The sequence below is a fragment of the Helicoverpa armigera genome, chromosome 14, assembly GCF_030705265.1.
Source record: "Helicoverpa armigera isolate CAAS_96S chromosome 14, ASM3070526v1, whole genome shotgun sequence".
NCBI lineage: Eukaryota > Metazoa > Arthropoda > Insecta > Lepidoptera > Noctuidae > Helicoverpa > Helicoverpa armigera.
The window spans coordinates 4,360,111-4,377,060 of record NC_087133.1 but is presented as its reverse complement, the minus strand read 5'-3'; the positions used below and the strand labels follow the sequence as shown (position 1 = coordinate 4,377,060).

Sequence of the window (16,950 nt, the reverse complement as noted above, 5' to 3'; positions counted from 1 at the left end):
AGTACCAAATTAAATTCAGATATATTCTGATTGGTCTTAATCTGATATATAATATACCTACTGAGAAAGTTCGACACCGAAAAAGAAAGAAACAAGACGTACTCAGCGTGCGTTCGGCCCTATACATAATGTTAAGGAACACGCAACGACCGGCATGCAATGAAAGCCTTCGAATAACCGCCTCGACAGGGCTGGCATTTTAATATTAATATATATTTGTAATAAATCGCGAAATTATTAATATTTCTAGATCCTGCTGGCAAAGTAGGATATTGTGGAATGCCATTGCTCAATATTGACTTGGAATGAAAATATCTGGTGGGCTTGACGGGATAATCCTGAAAAATTATTTTATGCGGTTCCAATGTTATTGTCACATCGCATTGTGACTTGTGACTACGTATATTTTTCTCAGTCTATGTATACAACTCTCTCCAGTTATAAACTTCTTGAAATTAAGTAAGCATTTATAAAGGCCCAAGTACAATAATAAAACTACATCCATTCTTTTTCATAGCAGCCCTGACTGAAATCAGTCGAATTTTTGCAAGTCACGGCTATCGGCCCCTTATTCAGTGATCCAGTCGCGAATCGAGTTTTCGGTACGCAATTGTAAAACATTCCGAAGCGCCGCAATTGAAGCTCAATTTTAATTTATTATGTTGCTTTTCCAATCTGTACATCCTATTGAATCATTCTTAGAGTAGGCAAATAATCTTACTGGTTACTCGAATTTCTTGTTCCTTCATCTGCATTTATATTGCATCTGAAACTCAACAATTCCGCATCTTCGCCCACACGTGTTTATGTTTCTTAATCAAGTTTGCAACCAGTCTCAATTCCCGGTCGGTGGGTCTCAAAGGCTGCCCCTGCGCATATATCAATATCGACGTTTAAACGAAATGAAGCTGTCGTCACCGCCAATTGTAACGTCATTTGAACTAAGCTGCGTGAGACAACCAATCCCATTCAACATTCAAACGCTTCTCTGAAAGCAGATCCGCCGGTTCAATGCACAGCTTTTTTTCAAATAACCATGTATTATTTTTAAGGTCTTTGATTCAAAGATTATTGATAATTAATTAAAGTTTTTTTTTCTTTTTGTTACAGGAGCAAACGGCCTGAGAAGACGAGGAAGACAAACGTACACTAGATATCAAACACTAGAGTTAGAGAAAGAGTTCCACACGAATCACTACCTCACACGGAGGAGACGCATAGAAATGGCACACGCTCTCTGTTTGACGGAGAGACAAATCAAAATATGGTTCCAGAATCGAAGGATGAAGTTAAAGAAAGAGATCCAGGCTATCAAGGAGTTGAATGAACAAGAGAAGCAGGCGCAAGCACAGAAAGCAGCAGCAGCGGCGGCAGCGGCCGCGGCCGCCGCGCAAGGCCACCCCGAACACTAAGCGTGCGCGCGCGCATAGCCTTGTCCAGTGATACTATCGCAGTCCGCCGAACACTCCATAGCTTTGTGTTTTTTTTTTTGTAAATTGTTTGTAATTATTTTCTCGTTATTTAAGTGTTGTTCGGTTGTTGTGATTATTTTTAAATTAATTTTTAACTAGACACAATGTTTTTCTAAACGAATGATGGAACAATAAACTGTTGAATGCTAGACTAGAAACGGGTCGTATTATTTTGTGTTCCGGGTTTTGTTTTTGTTGATTTATTGATTTTTTATATACATTTATATTTTAATCCGCGTAATCGTCGAAGATGTTCGCGTTTGGAAACCAGTGCAATTTGTAGAAATCTCTTCCGTGTAACATAGTGTAGGTGTATCGTAGTGCGTTTTACTTTATGTGCGATCGTAGCGCTCCCTGCTCGGCAGCGTCGGCGTCACGAACTATATTACATTGTACAAATTGAATATGCCTACCAAAGAGACCCGGTCTCGTACCCTTAAAGCTAAGTAAATAAAGAGTCGTAAGTTAAATTAATTATCCGCTATCGTAATAGGGACAGTGTGAACAGAATAACCTTCCGCGCCATCTAATCCTTCAATACTCTCGCATAAGTATAGTGTAAACGTGATCGTGTTCCTGCAGTTTTAATAGTCGGTGAAGTTAAACAAATTGCCATAAATATAAGTAGTTATTATTTAGCCAGTAGCGGTGTAAATAGTTAGGGTTACGTCTGTAATGATGGAAGTGAGCGGTTTGCGATTGCGCCGGCGCCGTGGAATGGGCAGAAAAAGCTTCGGGGCGAGTGCGGGGCGAGTCGGGGCGAGGCGCGGGGCGAGCGGGGCGGCTGCGGGGAGCGCGGGGAGCGCGCGCCGCCGGCCACCGAACAGGACTAGGTGAGTTTTTGTCAAAGTCACCGCCATTATTTATCGAGTGGAGACGGTCGCGAAAAACTTACTCGCCGTCACCAGTCGACGCGCGATGCCATTTTTGAAGTCGCCCAAGCGCGACTTCTACGGTATAGCTGTTTTGCAATGTTTTAATTTACTAAGTCCGTTGCACCTTTTGATGTTCCCGACTGTCTCCACGTCGAGCATGTAGAATGTCGTAATAACACCCGCCTTAAGTATACCTACAACCGATCGAAACAATTAAAGATAATTTACTGGTCCCCGTAATGAATTTAATGGCATCCTACATGTTGACCGATTGCTGTCTGCCGCTTCCCGTCATAATTAACACTAACGTAACGACTGCCGCAATATACAATAATTAGGTGTCAAAAAAATGATAAAGGCAATCTTGGCTTCTCGAGGTCTCTATATTTTGTAAGCATGCATAATGACTTCATCGGCTATACGACGGACGGTAAGCGGTGGGAACTATTAATTAAATTGACTATAGTCCGTTTCATCTCGGACGCCGAATATGGCGACTGAAGACTCAAGCGGACGCTAAAAACTGAATTCCAAGACTCGCTCCACGTACAGTCTGCAGAAGAAAAACACACGAATATCTTTCTACCTATTTGGATGTGCTATTCATGTTGAAAAATGCTGAATAGCATTATACGTACGTGTCAACTCGTTAAATCAGGATTTAAATCTCATTTCTTAAGACCTGAAGTGGGTAAAAACTAGATCACGTAGGCAGTCAGTTGCGCTTCAAGCTCCCAACGATATGGTGAAAGATTATAAGGCATTTTACAAAGTAACAACTTTGTCGTTGCGTGTTCGTATTATATAAAGAGGTGGAGTTGTGTGGAAGTATTTGTCGCAAAAACTTCAGGAGTTAATCTTTATAGGTTTCAAACATTATTCTTGTTTGTATTGAATAATGGAAACGTGTTTCAAATCACGATTCAAAAAATCTATCGGCAAGTAAATTGTTTTTTCCTTGATATATGATGTTGCTGTCGTTGCTCAGGGCGGCCATGTTCGCGGTCCTCGACCTGGCCTGCCAAATCGACGATAACAGATAATTATTTAGCCGATACGAAAAATTATTGGACATGGACGTATCGCGGCCCGAATTTTGAACATCTCAATTTTACTGGAGCATACCGGTCGAACTTTGTTTTATGGAACAATAATTTGACATTATAATAATTTATTCTTTATTTTTATGACTCAGTAATGTTTGAGTACTTTATTACGGGTTTTTTAATATTAATAAATACGCAGAGCTGTATTTTCTCATCGACTGTACTATTTCACTAACTCGCTGGCATTTAAGTTTTTCATGCTCTTTGTGTAACCAAGAGCGAAATAGGAGTTGCTGCGAGCTCAATATCGTGTACGTTTTCAATTAAGAATAATGACTACTTCAATGCAATGTTTCTCACTTAATTAAAACATACCTTGGTAAATTATAAACATCATAAATGGCAGATGTGTCGATAAAAACTGAATGTATTTGTCGATAATTCGCCCATTTCAGCACACAGGCATGCCTCTACTGTCCTTAACGAAGTCATGTATATTTTTTCTAAACGTTTACTTAAGTATAATATGCAAGTTTTTCCATCTTTTGCAGGCCGTAAGTCAATTTAATCAGTTAATAACTCGACAAGATGTTTTTATTGGCTGCTAAATCAACTGAGCTGGTTGTTTTTGTTTGATCGGCTATTGAATTATATAGCCTGGGGTGTATTCCTCTCAAGGTTGTTTTTTATATACTTACGTCTTATATACATTGCCTAAAGTCTGTATATAAGGAAATGTGGTAGATTGACGTACATAGCCCGCCTACAATAACAGAGAAAATATTTAACTACACGGTCGAATTGAGGTCTTCCTTTTTGGAAACGATTAAAAATATTTTTGCCTTATTTACATAAGAAAAAGTTCACGAGATAATTGAATAAATACATGGGAAGGTAAGTATAACGTATAAAATAAAATTCACTACGATCAAAACCTTTAAGCGTAAATGCAAAAATTGCTCTTTACTTAACAACACTTATTATTAAATATTTATAAGTTAAGTAGCTGCTCATTACAAAAAAATACTAAGTAAATAAATGACACAAATTAATTAATATTGACTGACATTTTTATTACGATTAATTATTAATTATAATTCAGTGACGACCTTATTCAAATATTGCCTTTTTATGGGATAGACCTGTTTGCGCGAGGCTTATAGGGCCGGCATTTCTGTACAAACGTAGGTACATACATACTGTTTATATGTATGTATATGTAGGCAGCTGATGTGATCTCTTATGTGGCTACTAGTTACTTCATTCGTCTGCTTCATACTGGTTTTGAGGATGAAATATTGCGAGTTTATTTGATAGGCTTTTAAATTTAAATTGATTTTGAGTATAGGGTTTTCTTTACTCCAGTATAAAATATTGTATGGTTAGAATGTACATAAATGGAATAAGTAGGATATGTGCTAAAGTTATAAATATTGTCATCATTTACTTTTCAGTATCTGAGTAGGGACCATGTAGTTATCTAATATCGATGTTTAAATAAGTACTCGTCTGCAATAATAGCTATCATCATTAATTAAACACTTATTTACATATAAAAGGCCATAATTGGTAACTGGAACACTATACACCTATTCATAAAAGATTCTCTGAAAAAACCTTTATTTACCGTTTAGGTACTTTTGTTTCAAACGAAAAACTTTCTAATTGCACGATTTAAAAGTAAGGATTGCTCTGAAATATCCCTTGATTTCCTGAATGTCGTTTCACCATACATGCACATAGAGACATATATGTTGCATTCTGTATCTAGGACATAGGGCTGTCTAACTTAAATAAAAATATAACAACAATTGTCCGTTTATTATGCTATTTTATTGATCCATAGTCACTGCTATTCGTAGCGTCATAAATCTGCCTAGCCTTTTCTTAATGATGTAGGGGAGAGATTGAAGTTTAAGTAAAATAGGTGCCAGATTTCACACGGTTCAAACTCAAACACACTTTTCTCTTTTTAAACATAAGTATATAAAGGTATTCCTAAAAAATGATACTCTAGGTACTAGGAATACTCGACGATTGTCAATTGTTTATCATTGCTCTGCATACACTACACTTACGAAGCAAAAATTTAAAAAATAGTATCCTAGAACAACTTTCAAAAAAACAAAAGAGTCAAACAAAAAATGTCGCAATACTTGCACACATTGTCCTCAAGTCCCGTTCAACCCTATCCCGAGTGAGGTTCGTGATTCGATAGTATCGTTCACCCGACCCCGCCTGTCCTCTACACGACTCCTTTAACTGTGCGACTAACCTCACTGTTTGTTCCTGGGAACATGCGCCGGTACTACCTGGTTTTAAAGTTAGGTAACTTTCAACGTGGGTAGGATTTTTATTGGTGAATTTGAGAAATTGTTTTCACTGAAAACTTGCTACGAAACAATATCAAAATGGCATTATACTCTAGCTACTTACTGATTCTTGAAAACACTTCCACAGTTTGAGATTATAGGTTAATCAAGGTGATAAAAATATGCAATAAGTTTCTACTAGAGTTGTTTTTGAAAATTTTGAGTCTAATTCAAACTCTGCCCTAATGAACCTTCTTTGGACAGCTATTTTAATAGAAATGCTATACCAGGATTTCAAGGAGGCCTGAATTCCAATACTGGAAACATTCTAGACCGATTATCTATTCTTTGTGTAATGTTGATACAGTTTATGCAGCCTTATTGGTCAATTTCAATAGCATTCAAATAAAAGCCTTCCGAGTCCACCTTTATGTAGTCAATCACCAAGCCTTGTTGGAACAAACTGAAACCGGTGCCAGATCCTGCTCAGTTCTTTTAAGATAAACTTGGAAAATATTTATAAGGACTTGCTTTAATCGGCAATGTCCGAACGACTCCCAAACGGTTGATGCCTACAAAAATTCTTCTGCAATTTATACAAACTCTTCAAGGAGGTTTTAATACCTACCAAGCTGGGACTTCGACAGTTCTCCATATCATGTCTCAAAGCTAAGCCTCCTAAGACACACCAGCCGTACACCCAGACAATAACATGTACTGCATGTCCATATGTATCTGCGATAATCTCGGCTACATACAATAAACCTACCCCACCCGTTAATCGAGTTAACCCCTATAAAATAACGAGACCAATTCAAAATTTACGACATATACGAAATGTTCGCTTACCACAACAGTTATTAATTGCTGCGGATATAGCCATAAAGCTAGGAACACACTAGACGCAATAAACATGCCTCTATCTGTACCCAGGGCCTATTTAATAGTCACTTTACAATAATTGGTGCAATCGATAGTTACAAGTGTTCTTCATGAATTATGATTGGTGGCTTAGTTTTTATGGTCGTTTGTCATGGCATTGTTGATTAGTAATGTCAGTTTATGTTGAATGGCCGTTTAACAAAAGCTTTCGTAACTTCTGATCATGATGTGGGCAACAAAATTGATGCAAAGCATACATAGATTCATGTACAAGAGAAGAGATTTGATAGCGCAGGTTAAACGCAAACTTTAATGAACTCTCTGTTTACTTAATGTTAACACCTCCAATGAGTCATTGCTCCCACTTATTTTCGCACTTGCCAATGAGGGTTTTGTTAACAAACAATAGACTGGCCGGCCCATAGCTTGGAGGGGCGGGCGCGCGTAAGTACGTAGCTGTTACCGCATCTAACGACATACAATTATTCACTTTACAATCACTCGGGGAGAGCTGTAAAACTGACCAATAAAAGTTCATTATCTATTGGTTTGTTCGCGCTTCCAACTTTTATTTTATTAGTTTACGACGGCACCTCGACTCCTCATAAAACTAGTTGTAACCAGCTCTGATTGTGTGCCTCTATAGCCAAATTATTTGTACGTAATTTAGTTTGATGACTGAATTATGTGTTGTTATGGTATTTTTATTGGATCGTTTATTGGTAGGTATTCGTTTGGAACTCGTTTTATTTTCAACTCATAAGTCTTTGTGTCCAATTCGAAATACTCTATTTGTTGTGATACCAATTTTAGTATGTTTGGCTTCTGTAAAATATAACTCAGTTCATTATACCCTTGCTTCAGAAATGCCGAATAATTATACCTAAGTATTTTTATCTTAATGCATTTTTGAGAAGAGTTATTTTTGTAGATCTTGTAATTGGTTGTTCATCACTGCGTTCAGTGGCTATCTTTATTACAGCCGGGTATATAATTAATTTCAATACTTGAGCGTAATTATATACCTACCCTTTCTCACGATATGGCGTGCCGGTAAATAAATTTAATATTCATACACTCCGAGAACAGATAATATGAAGGACGTCGGAGGCTATATTTTAAAAATTACCATTTATTAAAAACTCGCTGAAAACGTTATTTACTGGGTACCACTAGTGACATTTGATGGGCGTGGCGGTGTTTATGCAAACTGCTGTAAGCCGTGCGGGCGTTTTACGTATCGGCCAGTTGGGTTCGAACGTATTACGTATCGGCCGGTGGGTTTCGAACGTACCTATAAGTGGCAGCTACTTACCTAATTGCTTTAACACATAATGATTATGATTGGTCAGCGGGGATTTTACAGTTAGTCTTTATGTACCTGTCGGTATATAAACGCTTATATCAATATCGTATTTAGTTTACTGACGTATTGGTTATTGAAAGCCTTAGGCGGTCGATAAATTAAATGCGCTTGGACCTCTGTGCTGTAGCTGGGGAAATTATTATTTAATTTATTACATAGAATAGGTTGCATTTCAAGTTAATGAAAGTGGATTGTAATTAATAATAAATAGTTAGGTGTAGGTACATATTTTATTGAACAAATATTTGTATTACTTAAAAAAATAAATTTACTCTTATAAAGAAGCACTCAATAGCCGGGTACGTTCTCACAAAAGTGTACCTACAATAAATTAGAAACGTCGTAAATTCAGTAAGGCGTTTTAATTGAAATCCCGGCACTTAATTGAGTGGCTAGTGGTTCTGCGCATGCGTTCCCAGCTGATTTATACCAATCGTACGTATTTATCGAGCCGTTCACGTTTGCACTTACACCTGCATTCATCTTCTGCCTAGCCTTTTCCCAACTTTGTTGCGGCTTCCAGTCTAACTGGATGCAGCTGAGTACCGGTATTTTTCGAAGAGCGACTGCCTATCTGACCTCCTTAACCCAGTTACCTAGGCATACCTTAGTAAGACTGGTTGTCCGATTTTCAGGCTTCTGACTACCCGCAACGACTGAAAAAGGTGGTCTAATAACACACGGGACCTTACTGAAACACGGGAGAACTCTTTATGACAAGATGGCCACCCATCCACGGACCGAACACACCAAGCTTTGCTTAACTTTAAGACCGATCGATCCGCACGGCTTTGACTTAGCCACGAACTCTTACCTGCATTCCTAGCATGTAAATAGGGGATGAATTAGTACGCAAGGGGTGGCGAATAAAATTAGCTGTAACCTCTAGTTTCCTGCATTTGCATACTATGCAGCTAAACTGCTAATAAGATTGGTCCTTTTGGTACTGAGTTAGGAGTTTCTAGAAATGCTCCGTGGCAGGAATCCACATTGTAAGTCTCATATAATTTAGTTTTACTTTTAAAAGGAAAAATAATAAGAAGTTTTGTACAACTTTAAGCCCATTAGACAATCAAACTGCTTCAATTTTGTTCCAATACTTATTCAAAGTTTTTCCAAGGCACTTAAACGGTCTTCGATTAAATCCAAAATAATTGTTCAATCCACCTTCCGTGTAATCAATTTCTATCGTAATAACAGGTATGTGTTGTTCAATCCTAAAGATTAATATTAAAACCAACTCAATCTAATTTATTCTTGTTTATTTTTTAATTATAATCTAAATTAAATGTTAAGCTTAATGGCTTCATTTGTTGCTACCAATGGCCTTACTCGAATTTATAAAATATTCGAACATGTAAATAAATTATGGCATTGAAACTTTTAAAGAAACACAATCATAAATCTCCATTTAGAATAGAAATAGAAATTCTTTAAAATCATCGTGTATTAATTACCTACATGCAATCTAGATTCTAGCGCTTTATTTCAGCTCTAAAAATACCATAGTCATGCCATATAATATGTATAAAACAATGTCTGCCAATTTAAATAATTCACACATCAATTAAAGCCGTATATCTCTCGACATTTAGATAAAAGCCTTAATTGGATATTTATGCATGTTTCTTCAGAGCCTAGGTGTAGGATACGTAGATATGGCGATACGTATTTCTGGAGGTAAAAAACTGTATCAAAATGTAGTGACAGAGGGCGTTGGGAGTAAATAACCGGGGAAGGGTTGAACCCCTCAAGTTTTTCCTTAGCCGGGGTCTCCTCGACCCCCATCAGTCTCCTCCAGAGATACGCTAATTTATTTTTATCCGAGTTTCTTTATTGCGCTCGAGATTCGTGCCTCGTGGTATTGTTTAAGGGTCTGATTAAAGTTGGGGGCGTTTGTACCGGTTTTTCATTATTTAATAGTGTTATTGTGCTCTTAGATTAGATAATTGTCTTTTGTTAATGCGATTCGCTACATTCTTAATTTGAATGCATATAACATTGTGTTCGGAAATGAAAAAAAAAATTAAAATTCAACAGTCGTATTGGAATGCCGTCTATGCAACCTGTCAACAAAATGAATACGTTCTTATTGGTACCTACTTATATAACGATAATCCAATATATTAGGAGCTACTTTATGTTCAAAAGTTTATGTTTATTTGCATAATTATTCAAATTCTTCACTACAATCAGGAAAACTACGGTAAATTTGAAGCTAGCTGCATGGAAGACGTGACAATGTTAATGAAACGAATAACGGGATCGCATGCTCATGATGACCCTTGCATAGGGCTGCCATTACAATTTTAGATAGGGATGAAATAAGGGAAAAGTGTGTCTATGTAGTGAAAATCTACGATGATGCATTCTTGTTGGAAATAACTCCCTAACTGTGTCTCCAATCAGATATTTCATCAAACTTAGCAATAGGTACATATTAGGATTCAATTTTACCATTGTTCTGAAAGGAATGTTTATTTTTGTGAACCACTGAAGCGTGTAAACTTTGGTTCAATGAAGTTATAAAAGGGGAATTGTTTCTAAGTGATAGATTCCGTCCCGGAAATCTTAACCATTCAACCGTTTCCTTGGACACACTTTTAGAATTGTAGTTTTGTGGTCTGTTGGTTAAATTGACATTATCTTATAGCGTGTGTGTGTCCTTAGGTTCGTTGAATATTAAATTACAGTCGACAATCCACTGAAAAATAAATTCAGGCATATAAATTAAGTGAATCCGAAAGGGAAAATCGGCCCAAATAAAATTTATGAGAGTTAAAAATGATATGTTTTCTTGTTTTGGACCTCTTTTGGGTAACATTGTTTTTGCGACCGCCAACCCTGTCATTACTAGGGGTAACCATTTATTTGAGAGCCCTAACATATCGCTAGAACACTCTTGAAGTGCCAATAATATTATGACGCAGGAAATGTGCGGTAGTTCTAACAATAGTGGTCGGATTCGAGTGTGAAGCGTACTATTGGTCTGAAAGTCACAAGTCTGGTTTGATTCTCATTGCGTTGTCATTTATTTCACACTAACTGCATATAACGTTGAGGTAATGATCAGTTTTGCTAAGAAGTTCAAGTGAATTTTTGTAATACTGAACTGAACTAGGTATGCTTAGAACAATACATGTTTTGATTGTGGTAAAATCACTTTGACTTACAGTAAGAAAATCTTATTTGAACGTAGCTCTTACTATTATCCTGTAAACATGCACCATGCAACATTTTTCACGACACCAATAAGACTCACGACAATCTTACTTCTAATAAACACACAAAATTCTAATTGAACAAAAATAATTCGAGTGAGAATCATTCGAGTGATTCAAACAAATAGTAGGGCTCAGGAGTACCAACTCAACCAAATAATTGCTATTCTATTCACACTGAGAGGGCGATTTATGCCCGGAATTATTTCCTTGTTGTTTTATTCGGGGATTTGTCACTCACCCCCTCTTTTATAATTACCCTAGATATCGAGTAAGTTTTTAAATCGAATTTATGTTGTTCCAAGGCAACTTTTGGCACGATAGGATTAGTTGTTGCTGAATGTAATTATGGTATCCTAGAAAGTTTGTAAAATAACTGTTTTGTGCATAATCTGGGCTTAATACGGTCTTGAGATTTGCCGTTGCGGGTTGTAGATATGTAAATAAAATAAACTAGGTCTTAACTGGAGGAAAAGTAACAGGATTTTCAAGTTTTTCTGTAAGATCGCTATGATTTTTTTCGGATAATACCTATTGTCATTATTATCTACTGAGACCAGATTTCATCCAATTTCACTATAGTTAAGTACCTAAACATTCAAAATTATAAGATTTTAAATCCAACTAAGTTTACATTCAAAATTCTTTTAATATTCCTGTGCTAAGCTTTATTATACCTAATTACTTACTTATAGAATAAAGGTACCTATTTATTTTATAATTCTTAGCACACCCACCAAATAGGTTTTCAAGAAACTTAAAGTTTTGGATTGGAAAGTTGTACTTATAGTATTTCAATGTCTCATAAGTAGACTTAAAACGTACGTTTTATTTAATTTGCTTAAAATAAAAACAAGAAAATAAAACCCAATTTTCCATAAAATTAGTCCTGGCCGCAAACAAATGCTACCGCAGCGCCATCTGGCGGTATCACTATACTGATCGCATTTTTCTCTAATGTACAATGTAGCAGGTAGGTACATATTTTTCAAACATAACTATTTTGTGCTAGCTTATTTATCTTTTATTATGAATCCATATTAATCTGCGCATTTCTTAACCACTTTCTTATTCCTCAAAACATGTTTTGAGTCTTAACTACGATTCAGTTGACTCGAGTTCTAAGAAGTTTCACCGTTCGCCGCTAGATGGCGTGCGTTTTAGTTCTGAACATGTCGCCACTTGCTCGCGGCCGTTCAGTGTACTAAACTCGTGGAGCGAGGGAAAATCCGCCGGCGGGACACGAGCGGATGTTTATGATGCAATTTACAGTTCGTATATTGCCAGGCACTTCATATAACACGACAATACACTTCTGAATTCTCTTTCAAGTTGTTTGGGTTCTTGAAACCTGCACTATGAACATTCTTTCTCAGTACGTTTATTATAAACTACCTGTCCAGGTTTTGTGTTATAGTAGCACGTGGCTAAGCTATTATTATTTAATTTTATTCCATTCAAAAGTAGTTTTAAGAATTTAATATTGCAGTTTCGTAGCAATTTATGTGACTACTGACAGCATGCTTCAAAAAGTTTAATTTGATACAAAACAAACCGTCAGCCATTATGTATGCGTGATAACATGATTGACATAATGTTTATAATTCACAATCACTATTTGACTGTTTCGTATTGTTCATACATGAAACAAATAAATAATAAAGCATCTGAAACCCATACGGCAATGTAATTCGTCCGCAGTGCTACACTAGCGGCATCAATCGAAGCCATAAAACATCAACTTTACGACGTGACGACCTCAAATGGCTCATAAAAAGCTTCGCTCACTCACTCACAGATGGCAGCACGGTCGTTGAGCGATGAGCGCCATCTACAAGCGGCAAGTTGAGTTATAAGACGCTAACTTCGAGGACCTGAGGTTATGGTTTTATTGGGTTATAAAAGTTACGAGTTACGACGTTCGGCCGTCGAATATGGAGATATCGGAGGGCGAATGGGCGTGTAAGACAAGAGAACGACTTTTATTGTTTGTAAATTGGCTGTAAAATTATGAGTTCGCTCGTATTGTGCGTAATCACGGCGATCAGCTGTTATTTTATGGGATAAATCACTTTATTACCGCAAGTGGTGGTTTATGAGGCTATAAAGCTTCATTCAAATGGGCGTCAGGTTGTCTACCGCGTCGATGTGCTAATGTACATATTAACTAATGCTTTTATAGCTTCACTAGAAAATTTATGAGTTTCACTCTTTGAATAACTTTGAAATATTAGTACCGACATATAATTGAATTTTTATGATTTCATTTACATATAGTCATTTTATTTGATCTTTAATTCATTTTTAGTTTTTCTGGTATTCAAGGTTATACAGAGTTGAATGAAGTTATTCTTGTATTTTTTGTAAAACAGCTGTGTTTAATTTAAATCAATGCTCGGTTGCCTGATTTATATTAATTGGATTCGTATTCTTTTATCGGGTTTTATTTTTATTTAATTTAAAAAGCTTTATTTTTGAGACAACAAGCAACCGGTTTTTTCTCCTGCGAATTATTCATAAACATAAGCATAATACTTAAGTTGAAGTTCACCGGCCTTTCTTATCATTTCTATCGGTTATTTCTAAATTGATGTTAATAGATTACTTTCATTTTCGTGATCTGTAACACATTACTCATTTTTCGTTAAGCATATATTAGATTCTCTCTCTAATAATCTTTACATCGATTACCAATACACATCCGCTATTCGACAATAGATGGCGCCACTTAAGATTAAGTAGAAGATTTGTAATGGCAGTTACATCTTTACATTGACTGGTAATAATTTCTAGTACAGAATCTTAAAATAGATAAACGAAATATATTTTTACATACACGGATAGGCATGGAGGTGAATGATTAATTAAATCTGAATTTAGATGACACACATTTTTAAACACACCGTCTAGCCTAACTGTAAACACTCAAGTATCTCTTACTTCTTGAAAATTCATTCAGTTAAATATAAAAAATAAAATAAAAATAGGTACTTGAAAGAAAAACTCAAAAAATCGATCTTCATATCGTCATTTTTCCCCACTTAGGTAAGCGTTTTTATCTCATCATCCAGTAGCGGTGTGTGCGAGGACTAATTATTTGTTTTACGACAACTTTACGATTATTCTCATCGTTAACTTGACATTTACGATCAGTTAACACGTCGGCCCGTGATTGTTAGCACGTGGGTGCTCGCCTTATATTTAATATTGTAAACAAACCGCTTTATTAATTGGAAGCGCCCGGCAAGGGAGTTTTTTGAAATGTTTAATTTTTTTTTTGGTTGTAATGTCGGACTTTATTTCGTTTCTGACTTTTAAATGTTACATATATTATATAAAGTTAAAAATTAACTGAAATTATTTTTTTAAATAATTTTTGCACCTGCTATTTGGTTTATATTTTTTTATTTACTTAATAAGAATGAATGCATCTATCATTCCGAAATTTAATTCTACTTACCTACTAGGCAAATTGGTAAAGTACGGCCTGTTAAAAAACACATTGACAACAGATTCCTAATTTACTTTTAATGGAAAATACAATACAAGACCCAAGTGAATTGAGCTAGCCAGTTAATAAAAGAAGGGAGAGAACAAGACAAAAAATAAATCAAGACAGAGAAAGAAATACTGAAGGAGAGACGTAATTTATGAGATGCACATTTGGGCTGAACAACTCCAAATAAAAAGTTATTTCCCGGTATGGTTATGATATTAATGTTTTGCTTTATTTTGTTTTTAAATAGCCTTGAGTAAGGCACACTCTAATTGAGCAATCTTTTTCATTTTATGCTCAACAGACATTCTGAAAACTACTTAGTTCGCAGAGCCATTTTTAACATAAGAATAATGAAACTCCAGAACATAAATCTTAAATCCCAATTCAGTGATAAAATAAAATATTTAACGTTAAAAAAGTCTCAGGCCTCAAATAAAAATTAGACCTAAAATATGCAACGAAAAAGAAATTAAAAATAAGAATAATGTAGACATGTTTTTCGCGACCGTACCGCCTATCGCTATGAGTAAGTTATGGCCGCTGTAGGGTGAGTTACACCCTGCTTAGGTCACGTGGCCCGAGAGGGATGCCACCACCAAAAATTCACAGGGGAAAAAAGGACAAAACAAGTTGGGGCGGCAAGTTATCTTCGTTTCATTCAACTCACACTCGCGCCGCCCGAACGTCCGTATAGATCAATAAAACTACTTTATCTCTTTTTGGCACATCCCCATCCCGTCGGCGACTTCCTAGAACGATACTTTGCTGTCGTTGCATCAAGCTTTCTCTATTCAAACAAATACACTTATCAAACAAAACTTGTTTTTTCGCTGTTCTCTTGTTTTGTTTTCTTAATTTCAAAAGTCGATTGTCATCTTTTCAGTAAAAAATGTGAAAGCAACGAGACGAATTTTAAAAAAGGAACACTATATTCAAAAACAGAACGTTTTGTGTACGCTCTTTTGTTCTTTTTTTTTCGAAAAAAAAAAAGGAATCCCGCTAACGCAATTGTCGCCCGTTTTTTACGCGGTGAGGTCGCGTAAGAACGTTTTATCCGTGTTTACAAAGGTAATGGCCATAAAATATTATTACCGGGCTATTAGGAGCGAGCCACAGGTAGGTCCGGGTGGCAGTCGCTAGTTCATTGCCGTTGCGATAGCGCACCGGTAGTTGTAAGTAATTGAAGCTGTTAATTTGTCGTTAAAGTGCTCTTGTGCCTTGTTTGAGCGGCCACGACGTGATTTACGTGGGTTAGTCGGCTTTTTGTTTTAATACTTTTTATCTGACCTACAGCAACCTATTTGTTACGACACTCTACTATAAAGTTTTGTATCTTCCTTTTAAACAGAGTTTTAATCTGAAGTGAAACCTTTTTCATTTCGAAAAGTCCATAAATATTTTCCTTGGATACTTACCGTTTGGAGGAGCGGTCGTTTGTGGTAGGGCTGTCACATCGGCATATTCCGTGGCCGACAGTCTTCCGGCGACACCTAATAAAGTAATTACTAGGGTAAAGTCGGGTACCTCTCCGCTTTACGCTCCATCGCGTCCTTACTAGGTAGGGGCGACGAAAACGATTCGTGTTCGAATTTAAAATTGAGCAATTTGGTAATGTAATGACAAGCTTGTTGTTGGTTGTAGAAGTAGTGGGGCTTAAATGAAACTTCAGTAATTATTTTCATTCTTTACTATAAATCCTAACAAAAGATATATAGATACAGGAATGAACTAAAATATTTTCTAATGCACACATTGGACACAAGTGTCCAATCTGGAATAATTGGGTATCATTGCATTAGAAAATATTTAACTATAGGAATAAAACATCTGGAAAAAAATAATAGTTTTAAAACAAAGATATAACTCATGACGCTTGCGTCATGAGTTATATCTTTGTTTTAAAACTGTGTCTAAATAACATGAAACAAATAATCGACACATTATCACCTACATAAACAACCAAGCTTCACAGAAAATCAAAAAGTAAAATATGTATTTCTGCACATAAGTACAGTTGCCCGAAACGCAAGTAAAATAGTTCCCTGAAATAGGAAAACGAATAAATAAAAGGCAAAAAGACAAACATACGGAAAAGCAAAAAAGTTTTAATCCACTAAATAGCTTGTCACAAAGTCACAACTTACTAACAATACACAAGAAATTCATTCATTCGTAGAAGCATAAAGAAACGTGATGAAGGAACCATGATCGTCTCTATACCTTGTTACAACTATCCTAATACAATAAAATCGTTCTTGTATAAACCGATGGTGCTTT

General features: G+C 36.2%; 1 protein-coding gene across 1 annotated transcript in view; it reads left to right on the top strand.

Annotated features, from left to right (window-relative positions):
* The window catches only part of LOC110379698 (homeotic protein ultrabithorax), a 125,215-nt gene that overhangs the window by 95,224 nt on the left and 13,041 nt on the right, over window positions 1-16,950 (top strand). Inside the window, exon 2 of the mRNA XM_021339463.3 lies at window positions 1,111-2,305. Within this exon, the coding sequence (XP_021195138.1) occupies window positions 1,111-1,412 (302 nt within the window). The 3' untranslated portion in view covers window positions 1,413-2,305. The remainder of the gene's footprint in view (window positions 1-1,110; window positions 2,306-16,950) is intronic.